The sequence below is a fragment of the Alexandromys fortis genome, unplaced genomic scaffold (assembly GCF_014885135.2).
Source record: "Alexandromys fortis isolate MF-2015 unplaced genomic scaffold, M_Fortis_MF-2015_v1.1 scaffold_14, whole genome shotgun sequence".
Classification (NCBI taxonomy): domain Eukaryota; kingdom Metazoa; phylum Chordata; class Mammalia; order Rodentia; family Cricetidae; genus Alexandromys; species Alexandromys fortis.
Window position 1 is genome coordinate 6,626,144 of NW_026067910.1, and position 14,648 is coordinate 6,640,791.

At 44.7% G+C, this 14,648-nt stretch overlaps 1 protein-coding gene across 1 annotated transcript in view; it reads left to right on the forward strand.

Annotated features, from left to right (window-relative positions):
* The first annotated feature begins 2,094 nt into the window (after nt 1-2,094).
* Slc35f1 (solute carrier family 35 member F1) overlaps nt 2,095-14,648 on the forward strand; it is a 425,287-nt gene continuing 412,733 nt past the window's right edge. Inside the window, exon 1 of the mRNA XM_050138201.1 lies at nt 2,095-2,273. Within this exon, the coding sequence (XP_049994158.1) occupies nt 2,101-2,273 (173 nt within the window). The 5' untranslated portion in view covers nt 2,095-2,100. The remainder of the gene's footprint in view (nt 2,274-14,648) is intronic.

Genomic DNA, 14,648 nt, shown 5'->3' on the forward strand with positions numbered 1-14,648 from the left:
CCTGAAATGACCATAAATGCTCTTTTAATAGAGATGTTCCCACCGAGGTTTGCTGCCAGGTCCAACTGAAGTGCATTTTACTCATGTCTGTTACATTTGGTAGTTCCCCAAGGGCAAATTCATTGTAATCTATTGGAATTTTAATGTTCACAAGGTTACAAGCCTTGTTCTTGTTTGTAGTAATTCTTGTACCTGTCCTGAGAATCTGGGGTGAATATTCTAGAATGAAATGTCTCTAAGGAAGCATGGGGTGATGTTCTAATTATAAAATGGCAAATGTTCCAATTTGGGTGGAATTTTGTAGAAAGGGACCCTAGGGATGGTTCATGTAGAAACTGGGTTTGACAGATGCTTAAATATAGACTAGAGAGGGTTTTTTTTTTTTACATGTCTATTTATCCACTTTTGCCTGAGACAGGGTTTTTCTCTGCGGTTCTGTCTTGGAACTTTGTAGACCAGTCTGGCCCCAAACTCACAGAGCTCTACCTCACCCCATTTTTAAAATGAAGAGAATCCCCAGTATTATAAACCGAACTGGCTTCTTTTTGTCTCCCGCTTTCCTCTTTTGAAACGATATAGTCTACTACTTTTGAATGTTATATTTGACTCTGAACATCCTAAACAGTAGTTTTCAGAGCATTTGGATTCAGTGGCAGTATCAACGTGCTTTTGTGTGAGCAAATATACTCGTTAAACGAACTCAGTGTGATTAGTTCCCCTTCTGCAGTAAAGTGGAGAAAAATCTTAAATGCATATCATTTTCATTGCAAGATACTTGCCCAGGCAATCTGGACTAAGGGACGTTTGAAAAAATTTCCAGAGTCAATTACTGATTAAAGTGCAGATCAATAGGTATAAGGAATGCCTGGGACAAAGCCCATTCTGTAGAAAGTGGTCTTGTTGAGGACTGGGGTTTCAGTAGCTAACACAGAGTTATCCCTTTGACAGCGGGAGGACCTTGAAGGGGTCACTGATCCCTCCTGCTGGGTAGTTTACTTCATTTAACTCTTACAGCGCGCAGGAAAACTCATGAGTCGCCTTGTCCCAGGATTTAAGAAATTGCCCAGCATCTCTGTTATTTCCAGAAGTGCCATTAGAGTCCGCTGGCTTTCCTTTCCGTGCTCCATCGCCGAAACGGAGATGTATTGGGGTAGCTTGGTTTGTTTTCCCCAATTCCCAGAATGCCTTTTTTGGTGACAAACTGTTTTTCTTCCCATTTCCTGCAGGTCCATTTTGATGAGAGTAGTTGTAATATTTCGGTTGTTCAATTTGGATCTGTAACCTGGACCAACAGCGATCTCGTCGTACCGCTGGCCCGGGCCGGTGGTGCTGGATTCCTCAGAGCCTCTGCAGAAGCAAGATGAGTCCTCCCCAGTAGCAGAGGGAGAATCCATCCTGTGCTGCCCTAAAGACAAAGACAAAACCACCCACCGCCAGTCACAGCACCCTAGACCTAGGGCTTCTTTAGACGCCAGGAGGAGGGTTGGGGACACCAAGGCACCGCCGGAGCGCCCTCTGGCGACAGCAGAGCGCGAGTGCCCCCCACCCGCCCCGACCCCCTCCGCCAGCGCGGCGCCCCCGCCCGGCGCTCCAGGTTCACTCTCGGTCTCTCACTCCGTGAGACACAGACGGCAGCTTTCTGAGCGAAGCCGGCACCAGCTGAAGCAGCGCCACCGCAACTGCCATCCCCAGGACAAGCCCTGGGAACTGGGACAGAAGGCGAAGCCTGGCAGCTCCGTGCCTCTCTCTGCACGGTCCTTGCAGTGGACCCGGCGGCTCCGGGTTCCCTCCGACCCCCTTTGCAGCCACTTGGCGGGGTGTGCCAGGACTTGGGTCGCGGCTCGGGAAGAGCCCGGGCGGGAAGAAGCGGCGGCACGGAAAGAGGGTGTGCAACCAGGACTGGGGAGCAAGCCGAGGGCACTGCGCTGGGAGGCGGCGGCCGGAGCCGCGGGTGCCTCCCCGCTTCGTCGCTTCGCAGGCGGCACCGCCTCCCCGGGCCGGGGTTGCTTGGCCGGGTTCTCTGCGTGTTCCCGGGCCCGGGGCCCGCGCACTATGTGCCCGGTAGCGTTCTGAGAGCCGCCCGCCACCGCCTCCGCCTCAATGATCCCCCCGGAGCCTCCGCAGCCCCAGCTGCAGCCGCCACCACCGCCGGCCCCGCCGAACCATGTGGTGACCACCATCGAGAACCTGCCAGCTGAAGGCAGCGGAGGCGGGAGCCTGTCCGCCTCCTCCCGGGCTGGCATGCGCCAGAGGATCCGCAAAGTGCTGAACAGGTGAGCACAGGCGTCCAGCGGGGACGCCAGGGACAGGCGCTTCGGGCGCCCAGCCCAAGGTCCCCTCGCTCGATCGGACGTCCCCGGGGTCCTTTGGGACAGGGTCCCGGCCAGAGGGCGATCGGTGAGCCAGGGCGAGTTCTCCCTGCGCTCGCAGAGAGGCCGCGGCAGCTTTGTCCTGGCGCCGGGATCCCCAGAGTGGCGGGGCTGCAGGCAGGTCCGGGGAACGAGTTGGGGAGAGGCGGGGTTGTTCTACCTGCAGCTGCCCTGTGTGTGTCCACACTCACGCCTCGCATCCGCACGTTGTTTCACTTCCCTTTTCCACTCTTATTCCAGCTTTGCGCTCTGGGGACCCCCGAACATGGCCTGGGCGGAGGCGGGAAGGCACCGGGTTCTGGTGATGGCGTGGAAGTCATCAACCTCGCGCTGTTTTTCGCTTCGCCCTGGTGGCACTGACTCCCCTCCCCAGGGGCATAGGGTCGTGGTGAGGGCCCCCACCCTCACTTCCATCCTCATCCCCAGACAGAAGGGGAAAACACTTCTGCTTGATGCTTGAGTCGCTGTGTAGACTTACTTGGTGGCTTTGGAGCAAGGAAAGAGGCTAGAGGCCTGGACCAGACCAGAACAAAAGTGCAAAATATTGAGGGAAGGGTGTGAGAAGCAGGTGCCTGGTTACTGCGCTCCTAAGCTGAGCCAGAGGAGCGCCCTGGCCTTCAGTGCTGGAATCTGCATAGTGGGTTATCAAGGACAGACATGTTTTAGAACGAGGACTCTTTTCTCTTGAAAGTGGGATCTCCTATAGTACCCTCACTCAAATGTGACGCGAAAGGGATTCTTGCCACTTAACTAACTTAAAATGATTGATGAACTGATAGGGAAAATTCACCTAACCAGCTGTGTGAGTGTGTGCTTTTCAGTGCTTCGGCAGGGCAACCCATCCAATCGCATTATTCATACAGGTTTCTGTGTGGTACAGTTTGGGTAGCGGAGATTCCCTGATGAGCTCACATGGAGCTGTTTGTGTCATAAAGCTCTACTGAGAGCAGAAATATATGTAGAGAAATAATTGGGAAAATATGTTTATTTGGAAAGTATTTCATTTTATTTGCATGCTATTCAAAAATTGCTTGTTAAAATCTAATGTTTATAATAACATATTTTTAGACACTTCTGCCTAATATCAAATAAAAATTTCACTCTTAAGTGAGACCTGAATTGACAATAGAAAGTCCAATTTTACCTTGCCGTGTTTAGCTTTCGTTAATACATCCCCAAATACCGCACTTAAAAGGTGATTTAAAAAGATGAAAAGCAAAAGAATAGGGAAGATGATGGCTTCATACACATTCTGTGTGTACCTTATTCTCTATGAATACTTGCAGCTTTTAAATCGCCAGTATTTTAAGCATAATACATTCTTAATTATTAAATTATTATTTTTCTCATCCAACTAGAAAACACCAATGCAATAGTTCATTTGTTAAGGTATCATTGAGGTCACAGCGCCGTCCTGCATATATAACGAATCTTAATGTCCAGACTGATAAAGTCACAGAGGTAGGCTTGAAGGGACTTGGGTTATCATTCCTTTGCCTCTACCTAGCCACAAGGTGTGGCTGAGTCATTTCTCCGGTCTTGGTCTCCTCATTTGTAGACCTAGTGACACCTGTCTCAACTCCCTATCATATCGTGATTTTGAGAATAAGACTGGAGAAAAAAAAACACTTTGGAGAAGGGAAGTCCTAGGTATCATGTATTCAGCCCAGTTTTGTAGTCCAAGCCAAGTCCATGAGAGCAACGCAGGGAAAGAACGTAATGGCTTTCATGGGGAGAACTTGGCTTTTTACTGAGCCCTATGCGATCTCTGACTTGAGGGGCATTATTTTCTATGCAGAGAGGGGAAACTGAGTCTTAATTTGGGTGATGACATCTTCATCTTAAAAATATATAGAATGTAACCCCAGGGTTATAACATTTAGACTTAAACAAAAATCATTCCTTGCTTTTCTCTTGAACTCTTCAAAAATTTCATTTTTCATATTATAATAAGTTTCCCTCATCTAAGGTAAGAACACATTATTCTTTAGAAAAAGATATCTTTAAGGAGACTAAAAAAAAAAAGAAAATATTTAAAAAATTGTGATGGAATAATTTTGTTTGCCTAACGGACTTGTCTTTTGTGCCAGGATTGTTTCAGCAAGATTAGCAGAAGCTACCGATAGACCAGGCTCCTTCCCATGGAAAGATCATGATCAGTGGAGGCTGGCAGTCTTAGATGTAGCTCTTCTTGTTGAACCATCATGGTGTGCAATGGATGTGAAGTCAGCTCACTGGGGCCTGTTCATAAGCATCTTTATTCACTAAAATCTGAAGATGCACTCATTCTCCTTTCTTTGCCTTCTTTCCCTGCGCCCCTCTTCCTTCACTTCTGCCCCCTTCACCCACGTGGCCTAGTCACACAGTGATGTTAGTGGTTCCTTTTCAGCTATCCCAGGCATGCAGCAACTTAGCGAGAGCGAGAGAGAGAGAGAGAGAGAGAGAGAGAGAGAGAGAGAGAGAGATCCAGTTCAAATCCACAATCTCTGATCGATGTAAGCAATACCTGTCCAACAACTGACATTAATATATGGAGTTGGCAGCAGTCTGTTTCTGTGAGCTGGGGGATCGGTCTCTTTGTTTCCTGACTAGGGAGCAGCTCTAACCATATCCTTGGGAATATTTCTGAGAGAGAGGCTGGGGAAGGGTGGGGAGTATCAAACAGTATGATAGGCACGCCTGGTAAACTGTCTGTTCTTGGTCAGTTACTGTCTACCAGGGAAGGGGATGCAAACGTATCAATTGTCTGTCTATACCCTGTCCACTCAGGGACAGTTAAAGAGAGTTAAGATACCAATTGATACTTAACTAGTGCTTCATGCTCTCAGAAATCTTAGAATGAAAATAGACTGTGAACACCTTGCAGAACTGTGTATGAATTTCTTGCTTTAGTGGAGCACCATCTATTGACTTTAAACGCCCACAGAGCTAGATTGCTGCATTCTATATGTGAGAATTAGGGCATCTCACTGATGGTCTGGTCTCCTTCTGAATAGCAATTAGAATATCATATTATATAAGACTTTAGGGAAAGAGGAAGTGCTGGATCATTTTTTTTTAAAAAACCAATTAATAGTATGTGTCTCTACTCAAAATTACTTTTGAGATGGGGTGCAAGAAATAAAAGGTGCTACAAATTCTGGAGTAATGATTGTTTTTAATTTTAAAGATGTGATCATTGTGTTTATGTAGATAGATAAGGAAAATTATGGGCAAAGTGTTCTTCACTTATTTTTTGTTTTTATAGAACAGCGGTATTTATTATCCTGTCAGAGACAAGCAAGATACAGCAAAAAGAAAATGCTTCAAGGGCAACAGTTGATAATCCTTCCACAGGAATTGCTGACCAAGTTGATTTCTTTAAAACATCCAGGAGTAGGCACTAGTTATATATTAAAGTGCCAAAGAATTAATTCCCTCTGAAATGATTAGTTAATAAAATGTCCCTCAAAATGAGTGCTTTGTACATATAAGCTTTTATTGAACTTTTCCTACTTGGACATCATGAGCTTCTAGTTTTGATCCATTTTTTTCCTCAATAAAACAGCTGCTGGGTTGTGTGGGGTGATGAAGCTGTCTCTGCTTTGAATCTTGTAGTAGAGGTGTTTATTCATTTGATGGAAGCGCTAGTGTCTTGAGTCATCCGTTCATTTTGAACTGCTTTTCAACTTAGATTTGTTTTACTAGCTTTCAAGTTTTGCATGCTTTTGAAAATTGTAAACCAAAGAACATGAAGGCAGGAAAATTGGTAGAGAGCCTCATGAAACCTATGCCAAACCTGGGAAGTTATGATGTAAGAGGGGTCAATGTGAACACACAATCTTTCTGTATCACAAGGCAAACAGAACATTGTTAACTGATGTAATGGTTGCTGAGAAATAAGGCTTTGAGCAAACATGGGGTTAGATCCAGCATGAAGACATGGTATAATGCAGATGATCCTTTCTTATGAAGTTGGAAGGCTTTCTTTAAAAGATTGTTAGTGAGCTTCCACCTCAAGCTGCTGCTTCTTACAGATGTCAAAAACAAAAGGGGAAGATCAAGTCATAATGAGGATATTATACAAAATTATTCCAAATGGAACTGGGTGGTTAAAAACAAACATTTGTAGGATCAGTAGTAAATAAAGGGTGTCTGAAGGATGTACCATTTTTAAGGAAAAGAACAAATTAACTTTTAAAATCATCTTCTAGGACTTTTGTATTAGGCACTGCAATTGGGCAAATGGTCAGTCAAGTAATATTTGGCTTACCTTGGTAAATATGATGCATTTTTGTCCAAGTAATTAATCTGTAATCAGATACTCATGCATTTGCATAACTGTTCTTTGGTCACTTCGTCAAAATCTGGTAACTCCATAGATCATCCAAACAGATACCCAAGCCCACAATTCACTGCTGCAGGTGTAAATTCTACAGGCGACTGAGCTGGCCATCCAGGTAACTCCAGAGTTTGTTGATGGAGCTGCGGACTGTGTTCCCGCCACCCGGCTCCCACACCTGCTAGCTTTACCCGAAATGATTACACAGAAACTGTATTCTTTTAAATACTGCCTGGCCCATTAGCTCTAGCCTCTTACTGGATAACTCTCACATCTTGATTAACCCACATCTAATAATCTGTGTAGCACCACGAGGTCGTGGCTTACCGGAAAGAATTCTAGCCTGCTTCCATCTCAGAGAGGAGAGCTATGGCAACTGCCTGACTCGGCTTTTTTCTCTCAGCATTCTGTTCAGTCTACTCTGCCTACCTAATTTTCTGTCCTATTAAAGGGCCAAGGCAGTCTCTTTATTTAACCAATGAAATCAACACAAAACAGAAGACTCTCCCACATCAAGAGTTGCTTAATGCAACTGCTGCTATTATAGTAAGTCATTATTTACCCTAAGAATAAAATGCAGAATCTGAAAGTCTCACCTTTAAAATTTAGTTGAGCAATTTTGTGTTGAGTTCAGGCTAATGAACATTTCTTGTACACTGTTCAAACACATTTTTTAAATTGTACATCTAAAGGAGCATGGCTAAGAAGTTAAACTCCACTTGGCATATGCAAAGCAATCTATAAATCTTTGATATGTTTCTTGACTGTCAAATGAATATATAAGTACATATTCACTTATTCTAGCAATTACTATGTACTGGAAGGTGCATAAAACAGTATTTTTGGAGCAGAAGGCCTCAGACTTGGCACATGTATTGCTATTGAGAGTGTAATGTCTGAATTGTCTTACCTAATTCTATACTGGGCACTTCCACATGCCTAGATCCTGAGCCATGTACATATATAAGCTGTTGGATGCTGAGGCGCTTGCTTTCTGTTACCAGGATAAGCTACTTTGAGGAAAGGCAGCTTAGGGGAAGAAAGGGTTTATTTGGTTTACCCTTCCAGGGCACAATCCATCATTGAGAGAAGTCACGGCAGGGACTTAAACAGAACCTGAGACAGAGACCATGAAGGAACTCTGTTGTTGACAGGATTTCTGTCCTGCCCGGTTACCGCAATCATTAAGTCGCAAAGAAATCACACAGAGGTCTACATTAGTTATAAACTGATTGGCCCATTAGCTCAGGCTTCTTATTAACTCCTATAACTTGTATTAGTCCATTATTCTTGTCTATGTTAGCCACGTGGCTTGGTACCTTTTTCAGCGAGGCAGTCACATCTTGCTTCTTCTGCGGCTAGGTCAGGACTGCGTCCTCTTCCTAGAAATCTCCATTCTCCTTGACCCATCTCTACTTCCTGTCTAGTTGTCCCCACCCTCTACTTTCTGTCTGGCTACTGGCCAATCAGCGTTTATTTAAAATATAATTGACAGGATACAGACCGTTGTCCCACAGCACTCTGTTTTCTGTCCATTTACTCACTTGTATTCATTAGTTTTCTTATACAGTCTGGGAGTACCTACACAGGGATGATATTGCCCACAGTGGGCTGGGTCCTACTGCATCAGTTAGCAATCCAGACAATACCCCACAGAGGTATTCATGGGCCAGTCTGATCTTGGCACTTCCTCAGTTGAAGTTCCTTCTTACCAAGTGACTCTTAAGTTGAGTTACAAAAACTAACCAGGACAAATATGCAATTCATATTAACCTTCTTGACAGACATTTTGAACTTATGCAGGGACTACGTGAATGCTAAGAAAATTTAAAGAAAATATCAAGGAGAGTAAAAATAAATATACTTAAAAATATTTTCTTATGAAAATGCCTCGTTTTGGGGGACTGGAGATATGACTCAGTAATTAAGAACACTGGTTGTTCTTCCAGAGGACCCAGGTTCAATTCCCAGCACTCACATGGCAGCTCACAACTGTCTATAACTTCAGTTCCAGGGGACTTGATACCTTCACACTGCTGCACATGAAATAAAGTTAGATAGACTTAAAAAAAGAAAAAAAGCCTCGTTTCATCAGTGTTTACATGGTTGTAATTTGTTTGTATACTATTATTTAATAATTTAATCTTTTGTGTCATTTAAATTTTTAACTTTCAAAAATATTTACCAGTGCATGATTATACAAAATACTTTAAATGTTATTTTGCAAGTTCTGATACTATAATTCCTATTGTGTTCCAGTTAGGTTAATTAGGTGAAACTACTACCATGGAGTACACAGCCTTTTTATGTTATTATTTTCTTTTGTCACATGGGGCGAGAGTGTGGATCCCACTGTGCATGTGTGTTGGTCATAGGACGGCTTGGGGACAATCAGTTCTCTCCTTTCAGCATGTGGGTCTCAGGATCTAATTCAGGTTGTCAGTCTTGGCAGCAAGCCCCTTTACCTACTTTGATGCCTCTTGAAGACCCTTCCTAGATTAAACAAACAAACAAATAAACAATCCAAAGCCCAAACCAAAACCAAGACAATCCACTCCTGCTTGTTCTACTCAGGGTTTGAGTGACAAGCTGGAAGTTGTCATCCTTGCCTCTGGGATAGCACAGTGTCTTCCACCTGTGATTAAGTTTTCTTCTGTCATTCACTGACTCATTTATCCTATCAATGTCTCATGTAATGAGCACTTAATTGGTCCCACTGTGTACAGGACTTGGACAGAAGTCAGTGGTGAACCACATACCTAACAGACTACAGTGGGCTCTAGGTCATGGAAGAAGTATCCGTTATTAACATAATCTACCAGGGAGGCAATTTAAACAAAGTAGAAACCTACAACATTTCAATGTAGACATCATTTGTCAAATATGTGTTTGGGTGTTCTGTGTATGCATGTGCACCATTTAATTCCTGTTGAGACTGGAAAGGGGTGCAGGATCCCCTGGAATTGGAGTTTCAGACTGTTGTGAGCCACCAACTGGGTGCTAGGCATTGAATCGGGGTCTTTTGCAAGAACTGCAAGTGCTGTTAACCATTGAGCAAGCTATCCAGCCCCTCAAAAGTAGATTTTTAAGGCTATCAGGAAGACCACCCACACAGTCACCTGCATGCATACTATTGATCCCAGGCTGAAGGTCTCTCTTGTTTCTGTTTCATTTAGGACTTAAAAATAAACACAACAAGAATGAGAATCAGCTGTTAGTGTTCATGTGACTTTACCATTTTAGGAGAAAAAGATACAGGTTTGTTGTGTGGAGCTGTGGGCCGCTTTCTGACACCCGGGTCCTGCACAGCTAGCTTTACCCAAAATAATTACATGGAAACTGTATTCTTTTAAACACTGCCTGGCCCATTAGTTATAACCTCTTACGAGCTAGCTCTTACATATTGATCTAACCCATTTTTAATAATCTGTGTAGCCCCACGAGGTGTGGCTTACCAGGGAAGATCTTAACCTGCGTCTGTCTGGAGTGGGAGAATCATGGCGACTGACTGACTCGGCTTCTTTCTCCCAGCATTCTGTTCTGTCTACTCCACCTATCTAAGCTGCTGTCCTATCAAAAGGGCCAATGTAGTTTCTTTATTAACAAATAGACATATGACCCTCCTCCATCACAGGTTGAAAGCCATCCTGCTGTTGAGTGAACCTATCAAGGCCATTGCTATTTAACTCAAGAAAAAAGAGTTTTCTATCTGGGTGTGGTGGCAGATGCCTGTAATCCTACTACTGACATGGAGGCAGGAGAATCCTGAATCAGAGGCTAGCCCTGGTGGTACAGCGAGATCCAAGCTATGTAGATCCTGGGTACATAACTAGACATTGTCTAAAACAAGCAAACAAACAAAACTCCCAAAAAACAGCTAGGGTTTTCTGAAAATATTAGCGTGCTGACAGTGCATAGGCAACTCTGCTGGGCTTGGCATGTATTTGATAGGAGAGAGTGCAAATATGACAAGACCACAAGGATCAGTGGGTGGAAGGACTAGATACTTTGGCTCACAGCATGATGAAATTCAGTGAGACTACTCGAGCTAAAAATAGCATTCATTTAGATGGTGGCTCCAGTTCTTATATCTTATGTATAAAACATACCACATAACCTTCATTATATTACATGCTTTTCTTTTATTTATTTTGGTTTTCCAAGACAAGGTAGACCGAGATGGCCTCGAACTCACAGAGATCTGCCTGCCTCTGCCTCCCAAGTGCTGGGATTAAAGTGCTGGGATTAAAGGCGTGCACCACCAATGCCCGGCTACACTATGTGCTTTTCAACTGGTTGTGGTGGTCACCTTGCTAAGTGCTTTGTAAGACATTGTAAGCAGAGGGAGACAATGCCAGGCTGGGCACAAAGCAAGAGAACCTAGGGATGGTATTTGCCCTTGGCATTGAAAAATAAGAAGGGTAGGACCATGTGTGAGAGCAGGGAGAGAGAAAGGATGATTTGTGTGTGGAGGTTGATGACTGGGGAAAGGTACAGAGTTTCCTGTTTGAAGATAGCACAGGATGAGAAGAATAAAGGGCATGGGAGTGAGCTGGAACTAGAACTGTTGGGTGAGGCACAGATACAGAAAGCTTAAGATGCTAAGTTAGTAGTAAGACATCACTTTATTGATGATGATGATGTCACCACCATTATGTCACTGAGTAGAGAAACAGGCTCAGAAACATGTTTCAACATGATATTCTCAGCACAATTACAAGGTCAGAGGAGAGGGAAGGGACCCGAGTTGGGGTCCAGTTAGGAGACTGATGCAGCTAATCGGGGCAGAAGGAGATGGTCATCTCTAGGCCTGGAGGCAGCTGGGATGCAGAGAAGGGCAGACTCTGGACTAGGTAAGGGAGGTGGTCAGGAGGTGCCCACCATGGCTGGATCTCAGTGAGTGTTCACCGCCCACTTACTCACACTTGATTTGAAAAGCTACTGCAGGGGAGAGATGTGCTTGCTAAGGATGAGTCCAAGGGCTGAGGGAGCCAGGGAAGCAGTCGGAACACCTCCTGCAAAGAGCATTGTCTATGGAATAATGCTGGGCCCCAAACCATCGTAAGGATAGAAATCAACAGAAAGCATCCCGCAGCCGTTTGATAAAGCATTTTTCTGTTTTGTTCTAAAACGTGTAGACGTTGTCTCGGATCTATTTTTTTTTTTTTTTTTTGCCATTTCGCTTTTCTTATAATCAATTTTTATTGTCCTTTACAAATGCATCGTCTGCACCGAGTAGGAAACAACTGCAATTTTGCAGAGGAAAGTCTTAGAGGCCCAGATCCCTGCTGGCCATCTAGCTGGGAGCAACAGTGAGTCTGGTTTCTAGAAGCATGTCTAATCATGAGCGAGTGGAGATCCTCACACTGGGCTCACCAGGCATGCCCCAGTCCTGCCCTGTGAATCTGCACATATTATCTGGTCATGCAGAGTATTATCATTTGGTTTTTAAGCGTTCCTCAGAGTTCATGTACAAAAGGCTTATTCAATAGCATTTAGAGCTAGTGGAGGTTGGTAGAAGGAAGGCAGGTCTGTGGAGGCATGTCTTTAAACAAGATGTTTCAACAAAGTTCCCCTCTCCCTTTATCATTGTTTCCCTCCTGTCACAAGGTAAGCAGCTTTCTCTGTACTGACCACCCCCCATGATGCACTGTGTTCGTACAGTAAAGCCTCTGAAACCATGACCAAAACACATTTTTCCTCCTCGCATGCTGTACAGCTGAGTATTTCGTCACCAGGGCAGGCATGCAGGTAGTAGAGTAAACTGACAATTGATCCATTAAGCATCAAGGGCTTAGACAAAGGGCTTGAAGAATAGTTGGGGTTCCTGCCTGAAAGTCCCATTACCGCCTGGAACAGCAGTTTGCCACCCTTAGGTCTTGGCCCACATGAGATATCCTGCATTTCAAATATTTACATTATGATTCAGAACAGTAGCAGAACTACAGTGATGAATAGCAATGAGATAACTTTATGATTGGGGGTCACCACAGTATGAAGAGCTCTATGAAAGGGTTGCAGCATTAGGAAGGTTGAGAACCACTGCCCTGGAAACTATCTGGAAGCGAGAAGGGGTAGAGAACAGCACCTCATTTCTGTAGAGCGGGGTGTAAGTGGAGAGTACTACCTTTTCAGGAACCTTAAGGTAGGGACCAAATAGCAGAGGATGGGTCAGGGTTGCTTGGAGGCCCACATCTGGGCTGAGATCCTTGATACCACTTCACTTCAAGTTCTGGGGAGCACCCGGGAGAGGCCATTCAGCCATTCGTCAAGTAATTGCTAAATCAAACAAGAGGCAAGATCTATCCATTGGATGTTCTTCAGGGAACAAAGCATCAAAGGACTCTACTCATAAGCAGGCTAACCTCAAGCAGATGGAGGCATTCATAAACAACCACATCCGAATGATACCCAGGAATGCTAATACTAAGCACAGATTGAAGCAGGGTGGCAAAACAAGAGGGTAATGAAGCTTTAGCATGGGTGGTCCATACGGGTCTTACTCTGGTGACATGAACTCTAATCAGAATGACCAAAGAAACTAGCTACTGGAGGCACAGAAGGAAGGACGTTCTAGGTAGATTTGATGAGATAAACAAGTAATGAACTAAATGAACTAAAAGAAAAGAAGACTCGAGTACAAGAATTGGGCTAGTGAGAAAAAGACTAGAGGAACAGGTAATACCATTTTTAAGTGGGATGAGCAAGTGACAGATTTGAAAGAGATTGGGTGTTGGGTCAAGTTTTACAAAGTCATGTAGGCTGCTGTTGGAGAACACATTGCAGGGGAAGGCTATGCTATGGAAGAAAGGCATGCTGGGAGCTGAGCTGGGCAGGGGCAATGGAAATGGGGAGAAGTAAAACTTTTGGAATGATTTGCTTTAGGCAGTGAAGCCTTTGAGTTGGCAGAATGATTTTTTTCAGGGTAACTCAGGGAAAGGAATACCTAAAAAGTGCAGGCTTTGGGGATTCAAGCATTTCGGTGGGGACAGTGCCATCTTGACATAGTGCCATCTTGACAGCAGCGAAGGACAGGTGGGAGAACATGCCTATGGAGAGGAAACCAGAGTTTACTTATTCCAAGTTGAGTTAGGGATGTCTGCTGGGAATGCCAAGTGAAAGCTGAAATTCTGGATAGAAGTGACGATTTGGAATTTTGGATCTGGGATTCCTAGCCAGGTCTTACTGGAGACGATGTGTAGAAAGACGTAGATAGGGCTCCTGAGCATGGTCAGGAGAGAATGCTGACTTTCAGAGTTAAAAGGAGGACCCAGCCAAGGCGAGAGGAAGAGTCAGAAGTAGGAGGTGGGCCAGGGGAGGATGGTGCCCTGACGCCAGGTGAGGGCATTTCCAGAGGAAGGCAGTAGGGCATCCTTTGTGATGAGAGTCCATAGAGACAGGCAGAGATGTGACAAATGTTTTGAAAATGCAGAAGACCTCAGGGCTTGTGTCTTAGTGAGGGTTTCTATTGCTTTGAGGAGATACCACCGCGTACAAAGGAAAGCATTTAACTGGAGCTGGCTTACAGTTTCAGAGGTTTGTTCATTATCATCATGGCCGGAAGCATGGAGGCATGCAGGCAGACATGGTGCTGGAGAAGTAGCAAGAGTTCTACATCTGGATTGAAGAATTGAAGACAGCAGGAAGAGAGAGAGAGAGAGAGAGAGAGAGAGAGAGAGAGAGAGAGAGAGAGAGAGAGAGAGATCCACACTGGGCCTGGCATGAGCATCTGATACCTCAAAGCACTCCCTGCCTCCAGTGACACTTTCCTCCAACAAAGCCACACCCACTCCAGCAAAGCCACACCCATTCCAACAAGGCCACACCTCCTAATAGTGCCACTTCCTATGGAGGCCATTTTTATTCAAACTACCACAGGCTATGACAGTGTAGGATCAAAAGACCAATGCTGACAGAAACTTGGTTGTAATGGTTGGGTAGAGGTGACAGAGTAGAAC